The 15,436-nt window shown below is 64.9% G+C and overlaps 1 protein-coding gene across 2 annotated transcripts in view; it reads right to left on the bottom strand.

Moving 5' to 3' along the window:
- Window positions 1–701: 701 nt before the first annotated feature.
- The window catches only part of GPATCH8 (G-patch domain containing 8), a 34,619-nt gene continuing 19,884 nt past the window's right edge, over window positions 702–15,436 (bottom strand). Inside the window, exons 1-6 of one of the 2 annotated variants that reach the window (XM_065747722.1) lie at window positions 14,024–14,069; window positions 12,503–12,570; window positions 12,175–12,261; window positions 10,427–10,570; window positions 5,047–5,177; window positions 702–4,403 (exon numbers count right to left, since the gene is read on the bottom strand). In XM_065747722.1, the coding sequence (XP_065603794.1) occupies window positions 812–4,403; window positions 5,047–5,177; window positions 10,427–10,570; window positions 12,175–12,261; window positions 12,503–12,529 (3,981 nt within the window). In that variant the 5' untranslated portion in view covers window positions 12,530–12,570; window positions 14,024–14,069 and the 3' untranslated portion in view covers window positions 702–811. Of the gene's footprint in view, window positions 4,404–5,046; window positions 5,178–10,426; window positions 10,571–12,174; window positions 12,262–12,502; window positions 12,571–14,023; window positions 14,070–15,436 lie in introns of those variants that run through there. The other variant, XM_065747721.1, reaches the window with a different exon arrangement.

The raw sequence follows: 15,436 nt of genomic DNA, 5'->3' as shown, positions 1-15,436 counted from the left end.
TATATTTATATCTCTCTTATGTGACACAGTTAAATACAGGCCGGCGGCGCTCGTTAAGCGGGGGGGGTTAACGAGCGGCGGGGCCCCCGCAGCGCGACCCGGCACCCCCCCGCCCTCAGTGCAATTCTGTACGTTAAACAAAAATAGAGATATCCTATAAATTAATGGGGACGCAGCGCTCCTCCGCACGGCCCCGGCGCCCGCCCCACTGCTGCCCCACACCGACTCAGGGTGGGGGTCCCACCCCGAGGGATCGCCCACCACCCACCGGGGTCCTGGAGCCCCAGAGCCACGGGAACGGCCACGAGGGCAGCGTGGGCCCCACTGCGGGGACACCGGAACCCACTGGGGGTCACAACGGGGTCCCATTGGATGTCCCACTGGAGCCCGTTGGGGGTCCCATTGGGGGTCCCGTTGGGGGTCCATATGGAGTCCCACTGGAGCCCTCTGGAGGTGCCATCAGATGTCCCACTGGTGTCCCACTGGAGCTCACTGGTGTCCCACTGGTGTCCCACTGGTGCCCCACTGACTTCCCGCTGCAGCCCTCCGCAGGTCCCACTGATCCCATCGGTGGTCTCTGGGGTCCCACTGGAGGTCCAACTGGAGCTCTCTGGGCGCTGCCCCACTGCGGTCCCACTGGAGCTGTGTGCTGGCACCACGCGTCCCAGCGCAGCCCCCGATGTCCGCCCCACATGTGCCGCCCCGTCCGTGTTTCTTTGGCTGCTGGAGAGCGGACGCAGCTCCCACCGCCGCCTCCGGGCCGGGTCAGCTCAGCCCCGAGCGCGGCACCGCTCCCCCGCACGGCCGCCCCTCAGGTGCCGTGGCTCGGGGGGTGCTGCAAGTCCTGCCCTGAGAAGATGGGGTGCAGCAGGGGGTGGAGGTGCAGCGCCGTGGCGGCGGCGGCGGCGGCGGGACGTGGGGCGAGGAGCGTCGGGTAGAGCGCGTGGGGCACGGGGTGGAAGGCGAAGGGGCCGGGGTGGATGGCCGAGGCCGGAATGATGTGAATGGGGTGGCTGGTGAGGAAGGTGGCGGGGTGGCCCGGGATGATGGAGTGGGTGAGGTGGGACAGCGAGATGGGCGTCAGGTGGGGCTGGGGGATGTGGTGCACCTGAGCGAGGGGCTGCGGGTGGGGGTGGGGGTGGATGCCGATGGCGGCGGCGGCGGCGGCGGCGTGGTGCTGCAGGATGGCGTGCTGCACCGTGGTGATGGACGTGGCCGAGGCGGCCGCGGGCTGCGGGATGTGGATGGGCTGCAGCGCGGGCGCCGCGGGGGCCAACGCGGCCGAGGCGGGGAAAGCCTTGACCTGCTTGGCCAGGAGCTGCTGCTGGATGTGCTGCTGGGCCGCCTGCTGCAGCTTGCTGTACTTCTCCATCTCCTCAGGCGTGAAGGTGATGGGCTGGCTCTCCAGCGGTGCCAGCGAGGAGTCCTCCCCCGCGTCGCGGTCGCCCTCCATGCCGGGCTCGCCGCCCTGCGGCACGTAGCCGGGGAAGCGCTCCACGTCGGGCACCAGCGGCATCATGGCCGCGTCCACGGGCACGGGCTGCCCGGCCCCGTCCATGGGCTCCAGCGCATCGCCGTCGGCCGGGGCCGCGAGGAAGGCGTGGGGCAGCACCAGGTCCCCGGAGCCGAAGCAGTCGGGCAGCACCGGCGCCTCCAGGGGAACCGAGGCCATCTCCTCCTCGTGCTTCTGCTCCCGCAGAGCCGCGTCCCCCAGCGCCGCCTGCGCGGTGTCCTCCGTGCCCTCGGAGTCCGACAGCTCCTCGGCCCTCTCCGTCCCCGACTCCTCGTACCTCCTGGCGTTGGGTTTGCGGACGGTCGGCAGTTTCCCGATCAAGGGCAGCACGGGTTTGTTGCCCAGCGAAGGAGGGAGCTTGGGGCCGAAGTAGCCCTGGGGAGGGTCTTTGAGCTTGATGCCCACCTTGGCGGCCCCCGCCAGCAGCTCGTCGGCCACGCAGGGCTTCTTCTCCACCTTGCGGGACTGGACCTTCTCCAGGAGCAGCTTAGCGGTGACGGAGTTCCTCTCCTCGGGGCTGCAGTCCCCCTCCGAGGTGCGGCCGGCGCCCGAGCCGCTGTTCTGGGACCCCCGGTGCTCCTCCCCCCTGCCCTCGTCCTTCTTGGCGGCCGCCTCGCCCCGCGCCGCTCGGAAGTAGTGCGGCGACTGCGAGCGGTAGATCTTGGACCTGATGAAGTCCCTCCTCCCCGACCTCCTCTCCTCGGGGCTGTCGTGGCCGCGGGAGCCCTTCCTGGAGAGCGAGCGCTGCGAGTGGCTGCGGGTGCTGCGCCCTCGGCTGTAGCTGCGGCTGCGCTTCCAGCTGCGCCCCGTCCCGCTGCGGCTCCTCCTCTTGCTGCGGCTGCGGCTGCCGCTGCTGCTCCGCGTGCGGCCCCGGCTGCGCGTCCTCGAGCTCCCGCTGCGGCTCCTCGACCTGCTGCGGCTCGAGCTGTAGTCCTCCGAGGAGGAGTACTTGCGCCGCTTCGATCGGTCGTAGTCGGAGTCGTCCTCCGAGTCCCGCGAGCGCTTGGAGCAGCGCGACCGTGCGCTGTAGTCGCTGTAGCTGTCGGAGTAGCTCCTGCGGCGGCCGTAGCGGCTGCGCTCGGACGAAGCGTCGGAGCTGCTGGAGTAGGACCGCCGCGCCGAGCGCCCGCGCCCCGACGCCGAGCGGCTCTGCGAGCGCTCGCTGCCCGAGCCGTACTCGTCGCTGTACCGCGAGCGCTGACCGCCGGAGCCCTCGTCGCTGTCGTCCTCGTCCCCGCTGCTCCCGCGGCGCGGCTCGGCGCGGCGGTGACGCGCGGCCCGGCGCTTGGCGGGGCCGTGCTCGGGGCACGAGGCGCCGCTGTCCTCCTTCTTCCCACTGCTGCCCTCCTCTGCCGACAGAGACTTCCTCTGCGAGTCCTGCGAGCGCCGCTTCTTCTTCTGGAAGCGGCCGCAGCCCTCGGACAGCTCCGCCTTCAGCGCCCGCTCCGATTCAGTGGAAAGAGAAGACTTGAGCTTTTTGCGCCGGTGCCGCCTCCGTTTCCGGGGTCTGTCCTCGCCGGGGTCGGTTTTGCGGCTCTTCTCGTCGGGCTCGTCCTTGTGTTTGCGTTTGTGCCTGCTGGACTTTTTGTGCTTCTTTTTCTTCTTGTGCTTGTGGGATTTGCCCGCTTTGCCCCTCCCGGTTCCGCTCCGGCCGCTGTCGTCGCCGTCGCCGTGGGGGCCGTCCCGCCTGCCCTGCGGCACCGACCCGTCCTCCGCTGCCCCGGCGCCGTCGCTGACGCTGTCCGCGTCCCGGGCTCTGCTCGCCCCCCCCAGCTCTGCGCTGTCCCCGCACGGCCCGCCCGCATCCTTGCATTTCTCGGCCCCTTTGCCTTTCGCGTCTTTGTTGCGGGACAGCTTGAAATCGAAGTACAGAGGGTTGCAGCTGTAGGAAACGGACGGCTCCGCTCTGGTGAAGATGACGAGCTCCGAAGGCCACTGCAGAGTGGTGCTCTCGTCCTTGCTCAGAACCGGAATGAAGGGCCCCGTGGTCGGCCTGGGCCCCTCGGGGCCGTCCCTGCAGCTCGGGGCGGGCTGTGCCGAGCCGCTCTCCGCCAGGCCGCTGCCCTCCTGCGCTCCCACATCGTCCGCGCTGTCCTGCTCGGCCGCGCCCTGCGCAGCGCTGCTTTCGGGGCTGCTCTGCTCCTTGGGCTGCGCCGCGCTCTCGGCCGCTTTGTCCGCGTGTTTGCCGGGTTTGGGTTTGGGGGAGTTTCCCTTTCTGACTTCATTTGCGGGTTTTTTGTTCACGTTTTCAGCTTCCGTTTGTTCTGTGGACTTCATGAAAAGCAGGAACTGGAAGTTGGGCTTCACCTTACAGTGGGCCGGGGGGATATAATGGTAGTACTCCGGTTCGACCGCCGTCGGTCCGTCCTCTCGCCTCATCTTCTTCAGTTTAGACAGCGTGGTGGCCAGAGAGCCGCCGTCCTTGTCGTGCTCGTCGTCCTCCGCCTTGCCGTCGGAACTGTTGGTGCCCTCCCCCTCTCCGGCTTTCTGCAGCCCCCCCGCGTCCGAGGACCCTTTCTCATCAGCTTTGGCTCCGTCTGCAGAACTCGACTCATCCACGTGGTCCTTGAAAACCGAAGCGATGCTCTCCAGCTTCACCGGAGTCTTCTTGGCAAAGGAGAACGACACGCCGATCTTCTGCAGCGGCGCTCCCAACGCGCCCTTCATGCCGAAGCTGACGGCTTGCGCTGTCTGCAGGGGTGCCTGGCCCAGCCCGGCGCTGCCCCCGCCCTGCCCCACGTGTAGGAACCCCCTGTCCGTGCCCATCTCCCCTCCTGGGCCCGACGTCTGGCTGAACGAGCTGCTGTTGGCCGCAGCGTCGTCGTCGTCCCCACCTTCCTCATCCACAGCCACGGTGGTGGTCCTGAACATGGGGCCGCTCCCCGGAGCGCTGCGGGAACAGGAGAAGATGCCACGGCTGTCTGCACAGCTCGGCCTCATCTGAGCCACAGAAGCACACCGTGGTTTGGGTTGGAAGGGACCTCAAAGACGATCCGGTTCCAACGCCGTGCCCCGCGCTGGGACACCCCCCCCGCCCAGGCTGCTCACAGCCCACCCAGCCTGGCCTTGAGCCCTCCGGGGAGGGACACCCACTGAGCAACCTGCTCCACGTCCCACCGCCCTCACAGCAAGGAGTTTCTCCTGATAACTAGTCCAAGCCTACGCTCTTCCAGCTAAAGACCATCTCCCCTCGTCCTGTCGCTACACGCCCTTCTAGGAAGCCCCTCCCCAGCTCTCCTGTAGCCCCTCTGGGTCCTGGAAGCCCTAAGTTCCCCCCAGAGCCTCCTCCTCTCCAGGCCGCACAGCCCCAGCTCTCTCAGCCCCCATGGATCTGAAGTGGCATTTCACCCGTTCCACGTACCCAGGAGTGACACCGTGCCCCCACCCGAGCGTTCCAGCGTCACCACACAAGGGCAGGAAGCGACTGCTGCTGCGTCACGCAGCGTGAGAGCGCCGTGGAGCAGCAGCTGGGCCAGCTCCGCAGTGCCGGGAGCGCAGCCCCCACTGCTCAGAGCTCCCCACGCAGGACTCACCACTCGGGCTGCCTCCGCTGCTCGGCCAGCTCGTGCAGGCGCCGCAGGGCCCTCTCCTGCTTCCTCTCATCCTTCCGCGACCTCGAGGAGACGTTACGAGCAAACTCCCTTTGCTTGAGATCTTTCAACCTCTGAGGCAAAAGAAAGCGGGCAGGGGTTAGAGGAACGCGGCCGGAGCCCTGGGCAGCGCGCTGTCAGCCCCCGGGGCCGCATCCCGAGCTGGGGGCGGCTCAGCCCAACGCGGGGCACGGGGCACACTGCCGGGGCGGGGCTGAGCGGAGGGCAGCAGCCTGGGCTACGGCCTCGTGCCCGCCCCGTGCCCCCAGCCAGCGCGGCCGGGTTTCTTTAGTGCGCCTAAGGGAGGCTGGTTTCAAAGCAACAAGCAAATTCTGGAAGGGGAAAGAAAATACTGAAGGGCTGCTCCTTCTGCTGCTCACGCAGGGAGCGGACGTACAGCACAGACAGCACACGGGCCGGGGACAGAGCGGGGGCTGGAGCGGGGGCGACCGGGTGTGACGTCCTACGAAAGCAATGTACGGATTACATTGGAGAAGGTGCCAAGAATCCCACGCAGGTGATCCCAGGAACGGAGAAACAATACAACACACAGCACAAACAGTGCCCTGCTCTGCTGCGGCTCCGAGCTCCTCGGGAGACGAAGGCAGCGCCGTGCCGCCAGAGCTCAGCGCTGCCGAGGGCACCAACGCTGCGGCCCCGCGGACGTCCTCCGATGGAAACCCGAACCCGAGGAAACTCAGCCATCCCAGCGTCACCGAGGGCCGCCGGGCGTCCCAGTGCCACAGCCATCGACAGCAGCGCTCCTGCAGCTCCTGGCTCACAGCGGCCGCCGCCGCCCTCCTCCCAGCACAGCGACAGTTCCCAAACTGCTGGTGAGTGCGGCTCAGAAGGTGAAGGAAGCTGCCAAGAAAGGCATCTGCCGCCCCGAGCACCCCAGCGCCTCCTGCTGCCCCGGGGCCTCGTGCACAGCCCGAGCAGCTCCGATTTCAGGAGCACCGTGTGACGGCTGCCGGTGGCTGCCAGTTCTGGGGTACTTCACAAAGGGCCTCAAACCAACGGCACTCGGAGCACAGCGCGGGGCACCGGGAGCCCAATGTAAAGAGAACATTGCTTTGTGGAAGGGAGCGGACAGCACAGAGGGCTCTCTCACCTACTCGCAGCGCGGCGGAGCTTTGCCACGCTCAGAGGGAGGGACACACAAAGGACACAGCCACACACACCGGCACGGAGAAACTCACTCGTGTGATGTGCGCTCCGAAATGAGAAGGGTTTGCTTTCAAGACATCGGCTGAAAGTGTCCCATCACAAAGAAAAAAAGAAAGTCAAGATATAACGAGGGTGGAAGAGGGAAAAGGGAAGCAGGCATTGCTAGGGAGCTCCCTGCACACGGCCACGAGCAGGAGCAGGGCCGCACTGCTATGGGGCCGAGGGAGCAGCCATCCCAGCCGGGCTGCACTGCTATGGGGCCACACTGCTATGGGGCTGAGGGAGCAGCCATCCCAGCCGGGCTGCACTGCTATGGGGCCGAGGGAGCAGCCATCCCAGCCGGGCCGCACTGCTATGGGGCCACACTGCTATGGGGCTGAGGGAGCAGCCATCCCAGCCGGGCTGCACTGCTATGGGGCCGAGGGAGCAGCGATCCCAGCCGGGCTGCACTGCTATGGGGCCGAGGGAGCAGCCATCCCAGCCGGGCTGCACTGCTATGGGGCCGAGGGAGCAGCCATCCCAGCCGGGCGCGGAGCGGCTTCCCGGGACCGGCGCTGGTGGGGACCGCTGTGTGCACCGCACCTCCCTGCGCTGAGCTCCGCGTGCTCGGGCTGTGCTGGAGCCGGACTCACACGGGGCACACAGAGCAGCGAGCTGCCATGTGAGCGCGCGCAGGAGCCCGCCGTGCCCCCCAGCACCGACACCGCGTGTGCCAGGACACACCGGGCACGGCAGGGGGGCCCCGCAGGGCTGAGCCCCTCCCTGCACTGCACCTCAACGGCCGCTCTGGGCCGGCAAAGCACCGAGCACAGAAACGTGCCCCGCCGGCGGCTCCCACTGCGCACACACACACCGCTCATCACAGCCGCGCCCGCCGCCGACCCCGGTGCAGAGCAGCAGCCGCAGGAGCAGCTGCACCTCGAGGAACGCAGCGCAGCTCCCGGCACGGATCGCTGAGCTAAACCGTATTTAACCCAGGCTTGCCCTCAAGAAGCTCCCCCTAATCCCGAGGCGAGCTGCCCTCTGCCACAATCCTTTCCAGGAAAGGCAGCGTGACGCAGCAGAGCCGTCCACACTGTGCACCCAACACCTCGGCACGGCTCACAGAGCCTGCTCCGACCGCAGCAAACTCAGCCCGCGGTGCTCTGCAGGTCTGGGAAGCAGAGAGCGCCGCATCCCCGCGTGGCTGAGCGGAGGGAGGGTCAGCACGCGGCTGCAGAAACAGGCGGACTGAGCACAGCCTGCACGGGACGGCTTGGTGATGGGCTCGGGTCATGGAGGCCTTAGCGGCTCCAGGCCCAATGGCAAACGCTTTATCTCAGGGCCAGGGGGCAAAGAAAGGAGACCCCTGCAGGAGGATGCTGCGCAGAGGGGTGGGGCGGCCCCCGGTGCTCCCCGCTCCGCACACGGCCGCGGCCCAGCACACAGGGGCTGCAGTGGGAGCAGCCACGGGGCAGCACAGCCACTCCTCCCCACTCGGTGCCAACCTCACCAAACAAAACCACTCCTCGCTCCGCACCCCTCACTGCCACAAAAGCTCCTGGGAGGGAACTGCAGCACGAGCTCTGGGGACAGCAAGCTCCGCCCGCGGCCTTCGGCAGGAGCCAGCACAAGCACACCTTGTGCCACGCGATCCTCGCACGGCCACAAACCAAGGGAGCAGAGCAGAGGGGAGGCGGCAGGGAGCAGCGGCTCCGCCTCACCTTCACTTCTCCCCTGCAGCCCTTCGGGTCAGGATGACAGCCGGGGGGCAGCCCGGCCCCCCAGCACTGCCCCCCAGCGCCAGCACACACTGCTCTGCCCGGACACGGGGTCGTGCAGTGCCCCCAGCCCTGAAGGTGCGTGCTGGGAAAGCACAGCTCTGCCCAGCGCCGCTCGGGTTTGTGCTTGGAGCACGCAGACACTGCGCTGGGGGTGCGACCGTGCCTCCCTACAGCTCTCCCCCCCGGCTCCAGGGACTCGGGCTCGGGCACCACCCGGCGTGGGTCGGGAAGCAGCTCAGCACGGCTGCCCCACTTCTGTTCGCTGCGGACATGGTGGAGGACGGCGCGAAGGAACGCGCAGGGAGCAGTGCACTTACCGAGCGTCCCTGATTCACAACAATCCCGAGTTCCTTCCTGGAATACAAGACAGCATCTTTATAACCGGGGAGCAGACAGGGATGTGGGGCAGGGCTGTGATCTGTGGGGCAGTGGGACCCCTGAGCCGGAGGAGCACCCACAGCTGCGTGCTGGGCTGGGGCTGTCCTGGGGCATGGGCAGCACAGTGCTGCTTCCACACCCCCGGAGCTGCCACGTCCCAGCACTACCGAGCAGAGCACGACTCGCTCTTCGTCTGGAGCCCTTCAGGACAGCACGCTGTGACACCGGGGACCCAAGGGTGCCCAGCTCCCCTCTGCTGTGGGTTTCTGCAGGCCCAGCCGTCCCAGGCAGCCCACGGGCACTGCCCACACACAGCGACGTCGCCTGGGGCACGACCATGCACCACAACTCCCTTCGCACCGAGGGGCAGTTCGCTCCTCCTTTCTCCTCTCATCAGCCCCCTAACTCCCCATCTGATGAAGCAGGAGCAGACCACGAGCAGAGCACGTCACCGAGCTGTGCAGACACGGCAGCCCCGGCTCCCTGCCAGCAGAGGCACCCGACTGCTCCGCACCTCAGCCCAGGGACGGAGAGCTGCTCCCAGCTGCCCCACATCTGCAGCTAAGACTCCCACAGCAGATCTGCTCAGAAGCGCGGCGTCCCACACTGAATGCACTACAAATGCACAATGGCGTCCCACACTGAATGCACTACTCGGATGAGGTTCAATAAGACCAAGTGCCGGGTGCTGCACTTTGGCCACAATAACCCCATGCAATGCTATAGGCTTGGGGCAGAATGGCTTGAAGAATGTAGTGAGGAAAAGGACCTGGGGGTGTTGGTTGATGCTCGGCTCAACATGAGCCGGCAGTGTGCCCAGGTGGCCAAGAAGGCCAACAGCATCCTGGCCTGTATTAGAAATAGTGTAGCCAGCAGGAGCAGGGAGGTGATCATCCCCCTGTACTCAGCTCTGGTACGGCCGCACCTCGAGTACTGTGTTCAGTTTTGGGCCCCTCACTACAAGAAGGACATTGAGGCCCTGGAGCGTGTTCAGAGAAGGGCAACAAAACTGGGGAGGGGTCTGGAGCACAAGTCTTATGAGGAGCGGCTGAGGGAGCTGGGATTGTTCAGTCTGGAGAAGAGGAGGCTCAGAGGAGACCTTATTGCACTCTACCACTTCCTGAAGGGGGGTTGTGGTGAGGAGGGGGTGGGCCTCTTCTCCCTGATAAATAATGACAGGACGAGAGGGAATGGCCACAAGTTGCGCCGGGGAAGATTTAGATTAGACCTGAGGAAGCATTTCTTTTCTGAAAGAGTGGTCAGGCACTGGGATGGCCTGCCTAGGGAGGTGGTTGAGGCACCATCCCTAGCGCTGTTCAAGAAGCGTTTAGATGAGGTGCTAAAGGACTTAATTTAGTAGTTGGGTAGGGATAGTGATAGGAGGATGGTTGGACTAGATGATCTTATAGGTCCTTTCCAACCTTATGAACTTATGAACTTATAAACAGCCGCCCCGTGAGGCCGTGGCCCTGCTCCCAGCTGTGCTTCGCTCCCCAGGGCCACGTGCAGCGCCCTGCAGCACGTCCTCCCGAAGTCGCCGGTGCCGTTGGCGTAGCGGTGCTGACGGCGGTCACCAGCGGAACGAGAGCGCTTCCTCTGACCTTCACCCCACGCCTCGCTTCAAACGGCCCAAGAGATCGGGCCAGCACCTGAACTGCCACCTCCCACCCCACGGCACCACGGAGCGGATCCGGGGCGGACCTCCTCCTGAGCAGCACAGCCCTGGGAACCTTTCCCGTGTGATGCAGCCCTTAATTCCCGGGCTCCAGGCGCTCTCGTGTGCGGTGAGTGTTCCAGCAGTGCAGAGCTGCGCTGCTATGAAAGCAGACGCGGACCGGGAGCCGTCCTCCCCAATCCACAGCAGCTCCTGCTCCCGTGTCACAGCACGGAGCTCCCTCGCTGCTCCCGTTTGTGTGTCTGTTGTTTGTTTCCAAAGGGGCAGAGGGCAGGGGGCTGGCTCCCGTGGGTCAGCACGGGGCGGGGGGGAGCGTGACCCGCAGCGGCGAGCAGCCCACCTGCTTGTGAGCGTGATCGTACGAGTTGATGTGGTTGTCGAACTCCTGGTGCTTCTGGTACTGCTTGTCGCAGAGCTCGCAGTAGAAGTTGGCTCTGAGGTCCTCCAAAGCTTTGGCGATCGCCTTCTCCTTATCGACGTAATCCTGCAGGGGGAGGAGCAGCAGTCAGAAGTGCAGAGCAACGGGAAGACGCCCCGAAGGAAAGAAGCCTCAGGGCTGCTCCGCCGCCACGAGCAGCTCCAGCTCGCGAGGAAAGACGCACCAGAACGCTTTCCTCTTATTTGTGTCCCTCGTGCCCAAGGGAACACAGCGAGCCCATCTGCCACCTGAGCAACGTCAAAGCCACACCGCCGACCGTGCCCCGAGCAAGGCAAGAGCTGGGCAAAATCACAGCACGGCCGAAGGAAACGCCTCCCTGCCCTGCTGGGAAACCTGACACACCACCGCCAGGAGCCGCGCAGCTTTTAAGTCAAGGATTTCAGTTTCTGTTTCCATCTGCAAAGAGCTTGTGCTAAGAAGCAGCTGCACACGGGGATGTGGGGCAGCACAGAGGGCTGCACACAGGGATGTGGGGCAGCACACCGGGATGTGGGGCAGCACACAGGGATGTGGGGCAGCACACAGGGATGTGGGGCAGCACAGAGGGCTGCACACAGGGATGTGGGGCAGCACACAGGGATGTGGGGCTGCACACAGGGATGTGGGGCTGCACACAGGGATGTGGGGCTGCAGCTGATCCCCACGAAGGCAGGAAAGGAGCACAGGACGCACGCCAGGCTGCTCCCTGTGCCCGGGGCAGAGCAGTGAGCGCAGCCCTCGCAGTTCCACAGAGGCAGTGACGGAGCATTTCCCGGCAGCGAAGCTCCTCCGGGATGTGCTCAACTGCTGCACGGAGCCACGGAGGAACAGTGTCTGCTCGGCTCCAATACAGCCACGCAGGGAAGCACACGAGGGAAAACATCCACGCGCGGGAGAGCACTGCTGGAAGGGCCGTGCTGAGTGCTGGTGGGGAGGGGAAGTGCTCCGCGTGCCTGAAAACACAGCTGCAAAAAGAAGGGTCTGGAGGCAGAGCGTGCTGCTCCTCATCGCTGGGTGCAATGGACACAGGAGCTCCCGTGCGTGCCCTGGGGCACAGGGGCACTTCGTGTTGGGTATCAGCTCCAGAGGAATCCGAGCTACAGAAGGAAGTACAGCGCAGCAGGCAACAAACAGAGCCATGGCGATGCACTGTGACCTGTGAGCCTGCTGCACCCCTCCCCGCCCCCATGAAGGGCTGACCACCACTGGGAAGGATCTCTCGTTGGAGATCCCTCCCCGTGGAGTTATTGGCGAACCTCAACCATCTGCAGAAGGTGAGCCTCTCTATCCACTGGCTGTCCGTATACCGCCCAGATAAGCCAAGCGTTTCTTTCTGTGAATACTTTTAGGTTACTCAGCCTACATGCAGCCTGTCCACGTACACCTCGTATGTCCCCCCCGGGGGGCACAACATGCACTCTCAGCCCTGGAGCTGCATTCTGCCCCCTCTCACAGCAGCACTGACGTGGGAGCCCGGCCCTGGATTGGCTCCGAGCTCAGAGCGGCACGGCGGCAGGCCATGGGGCAGGGCTGGATGTGGGGCAGGGCTGGATGTGGGGCAGGGCTGGATGTGAGGCAGCAGCACAGCGCGGATTCCTGGGAGGTTACGGAGCAGTGTGGCTGTGCTACGCCCGCACGGGGCCCTGGCAGCGCCTGCTGCCGTTCGGTACCTTGTACTTCTGCCTCAGCTCCTCCGTGTCTTCCTTCTCCACCTCCAGCACACGCCTCCGCTCGGTGGCATCTTCGGCGTAGTCGAGCTTTTTTAAAACAAACAGAAAAAGGGCATTAGGAACACAGAGAACGGCCGTTCATCCCACACATCCTTCCTGCAGCAGAGCCCACCGGACCGTGCAGCTGAGAACTGCAGCGCACGATGCACTGCGCGTGCTGGACTGTGCTGGGAGCTCAGAGCTCAGGGCAGCGCTCCCCTGCTCACGGAGCAAGCTGTGACCCCGAGGGACGTCCGGGGCTCTGCGCAGTGGGAAGGGCCGCGCTCACCTCCATCTCCATGCGCCCCATGCCCATGACATCGTACTTGACGACGATCGGGATGGGATCCGTCCTCCCTGCAACAGAAACACACAGAGGCGCTCAGGGGCTGCGCCGCGCCCGCGGCTCGCTCGACACACTGGGTTTGGGTGGTTAGAGATCTTGCCTTGGAGTGCAGAGACCAGAAAGCTACAGTGAACCAAACACGAGCCATTCTCACAGCTTGCAGCCAGCCGTGCCCCCCAGCCCCCGCCCGGTGCGACTTCGCACTCCTGCAGCAGTGCTGAGCCGCTCGGGGGCACCCGTGGGTGCTCAGCACCCGGTGTGTGTGCGGGTGCTGCCGGGACCCGAGCGATGCGCCGCCCTGGGCTCACACCACGGCTCACAGACTGAGTCTCACTCGGAGCACGGACCCCCCGCCCCCATCCCCCCCGCGGGCGGTGCGGCTGCGAGCTGTGCCAAGGGCTGCCAGCGAAGAAAATTGACTTGGAACTAATCAAACTACGCTGCAGATTTTGTCGGGGTCGGTTTTTATGATGACGTTTGACGTCTCTTTAATCCACTCATAACCAGCCAAACAAAGCAGAATGGGGCACGCAAGCACTTTCCTACCACGGCTTTTCAATTTCGTTTCCGTTTTTGCCTCTTTTAATTTCAGGCGACGTTTTACATCACAACCCACACCGGTGGTGGTGATGTAAACCCGCTGAATCAGCACTTACCTTCTCCAGCGCGCACCTTGAGCGAGAAAAGCCCGTTTGCTGCCCTGGGCAGCGCTCTGGGTCGCTGTCTGTACGCACATACAACACGGCTTATACCTTTGGGCTCCGAGACGAACGGCTCTGCCCCGCGCTGGGGCTGCGGTCACGGGGACGGCCGACGCTGACAGCGCGGCCGCAGCGATGCCAGCTCCGCCCGGGACGGGCACAGGGCACCGTCCCCCGCGGGCACTGCACAGTTCGGCGGCTTTGAGGTTTTGGGTGCAGCGCCGGGCACGGCCCCGGGGAGTCGTGCTGGGCTGCAACGCCGCTCCCGCTGGAAACGTTTCTCTTGCGCCCAATGGTATAATGAAGGAAGCAGCGCTGAGCAGACGGAGCCGAGCGGGGCTGCGGGGCGGTGGGGCCATGCTGCGCCCCGCGCTCCTCTGCTCCGCGCTTTGGTCGGTTCTCGAGCCATGGAGAGCTCGGGTGCCGCCCCGCACGCACCGCTTCCGCCTCCCACGGCAGCCCGAGCGCTTCAGGAGCTCTTTGCCAATTGCAGTAGCAAGTGCTGGTGCCCGGGGTGGGGAAAATCAGCTGGGGACGGTATTAGAGATTTACGTCTGGACTGATTTTGGCGGCTCTAACACGAACAGAAACGCCCCTTCGTAGCAGTACCCCTTAATGAACGAGGATCAGACAAGTGTGCGTAAAGAAAGGAAAGGAAAATGAAAGACCAAGCAGAAGGATGATGGCTACAACAGAGAAAGTAAGCCTAACATTGGTGCACTGATGACAAAAGGAGGAATTCAGTCTGAAAATTAACAATTACCACTGCTAAGTTTACCATCACCACAACAAGTCCAGGATCATAACGCTGTAAAAAAGAAACACCATTTGTTAGGCAGAGAGCACTGGGGCAGGAAACAGGCGCTTTGCAGCAGGCAGGGGCTGCCGCCACACCGGGCTGGGCCTCACCCCTCCACCCATCACCGGGAGCGGACCCACAGCACGGAGCGGACCCACACCACAGAGTGGACCCACACCACAGAGTGGACCCACACCAGGGAGCGGACCCACACCACAGAGTGGACCCACACCACAGAGCGGACCCACACCACGGAGTGGACCCACACCACGGAGCGGACCCACACCACGGAGCGGACCCACACCAGGGAGCGGACCCACACCACGGAGTGGACCCACACCACGGAGTGGACCCACACCACGGAGCGGACCCACACCAGGGAGCGGACCCACACCACGGAGTGGACCCACACCACGGAGTGGACCCACACCACGGAGCGGACCCACACCACAGAGTGGACCCACACCACGGGGCGGACCCACAGCACACTGAGCGCTGCGAGCTATGGGTCCGGCAGACCCCAGCGCTGCGTGGGATGAGCAGAGGGCCGCACCGCGGCACTAGGGCTCTGCTCTCGCGGAGGGGGGGAAGCACCGCGCTGGGGGCAGCCCGGGGCCGTGGGGCAGACAGTGAACCCACAGCCCCAAAACACCGCGCGAAGTCGGCCGGCATGCACACAGCACGGGCGGTGCGGGGGCACAGGAGGCACAGCCCCCCCGAATGACCCCACAGTGTGGGGCCAGGACTCGGACTGCAGCTCCGTGGGGCAGCACAGCCCCGGCTGCACACGGCAGCACCGCAGCCTGCACACACCGGGCCGAGAACCGTCCCTGCATCCCTACATACAGAGCCATCCCAAAACAGGATCTGTGCTGTGTGCTGTGTGCTGTGTGCTGTGTGCTGTGCTGTGTGCTGTGTGCTGTGCGCTGTGTGCTGTGTGCTGTGTGCTGTGTGCTGTGCTGTGCTGTGTGCTGTGTGCTGTGTGCTGTGTGCTGTGCTGTGTGCTGTGCTGTGTGCTGTGTGCTGTGTGCTGTGCTGTGCTGTGTGCTGTGCTGTGTGCTGTGTGCTGTGTGCTGTGTGCTGTGCTGTGTGCTGTGCTGTGTGCTGTGTGCTGTGTGCTGTGCTGTGTGCTGTGTGCTGTGTGCTGTGTGCTGTGCTGTGCTGTGTGCTGTGTGCTGTGTGCTGTGTGCTGTGTGCTGTGCTGTGCTGTGTGCTGTGTGCTGTGCTGTGTGCTGTGTGCTGTGCTGTGTGCTGTGCTGTGTGCTGTGTGCTGTGTGCTGTGTGCTGTGTGCTGTGCTGTGTGCTGTGCTGTGCTGTGTGCTGTGTGCTGTGCTGTGTGCTGTGCTGTGTGCTGTGCTGTGTGCTGTGTGCTGTGCT

Source organism: Cyrtonyx montezumae, unplaced genomic scaffold (genome assembly GCF_038088225.1).
Source record: "Cyrtonyx montezumae isolate F1298 unplaced genomic scaffold, pur_monq_1.0 scaffold_48, whole genome shotgun sequence".
NCBI classification, from domain to species: Eukaryota; Metazoa; Chordata; class Aves; order Galliformes; family Odontophoridae; genus Cyrtonyx; species Cyrtonyx montezumae.
The sequence above is the reverse complement of the archived record's forward strand: the minus strand, read 5'-3'. Positions and strand labels throughout refer to the sequence as shown.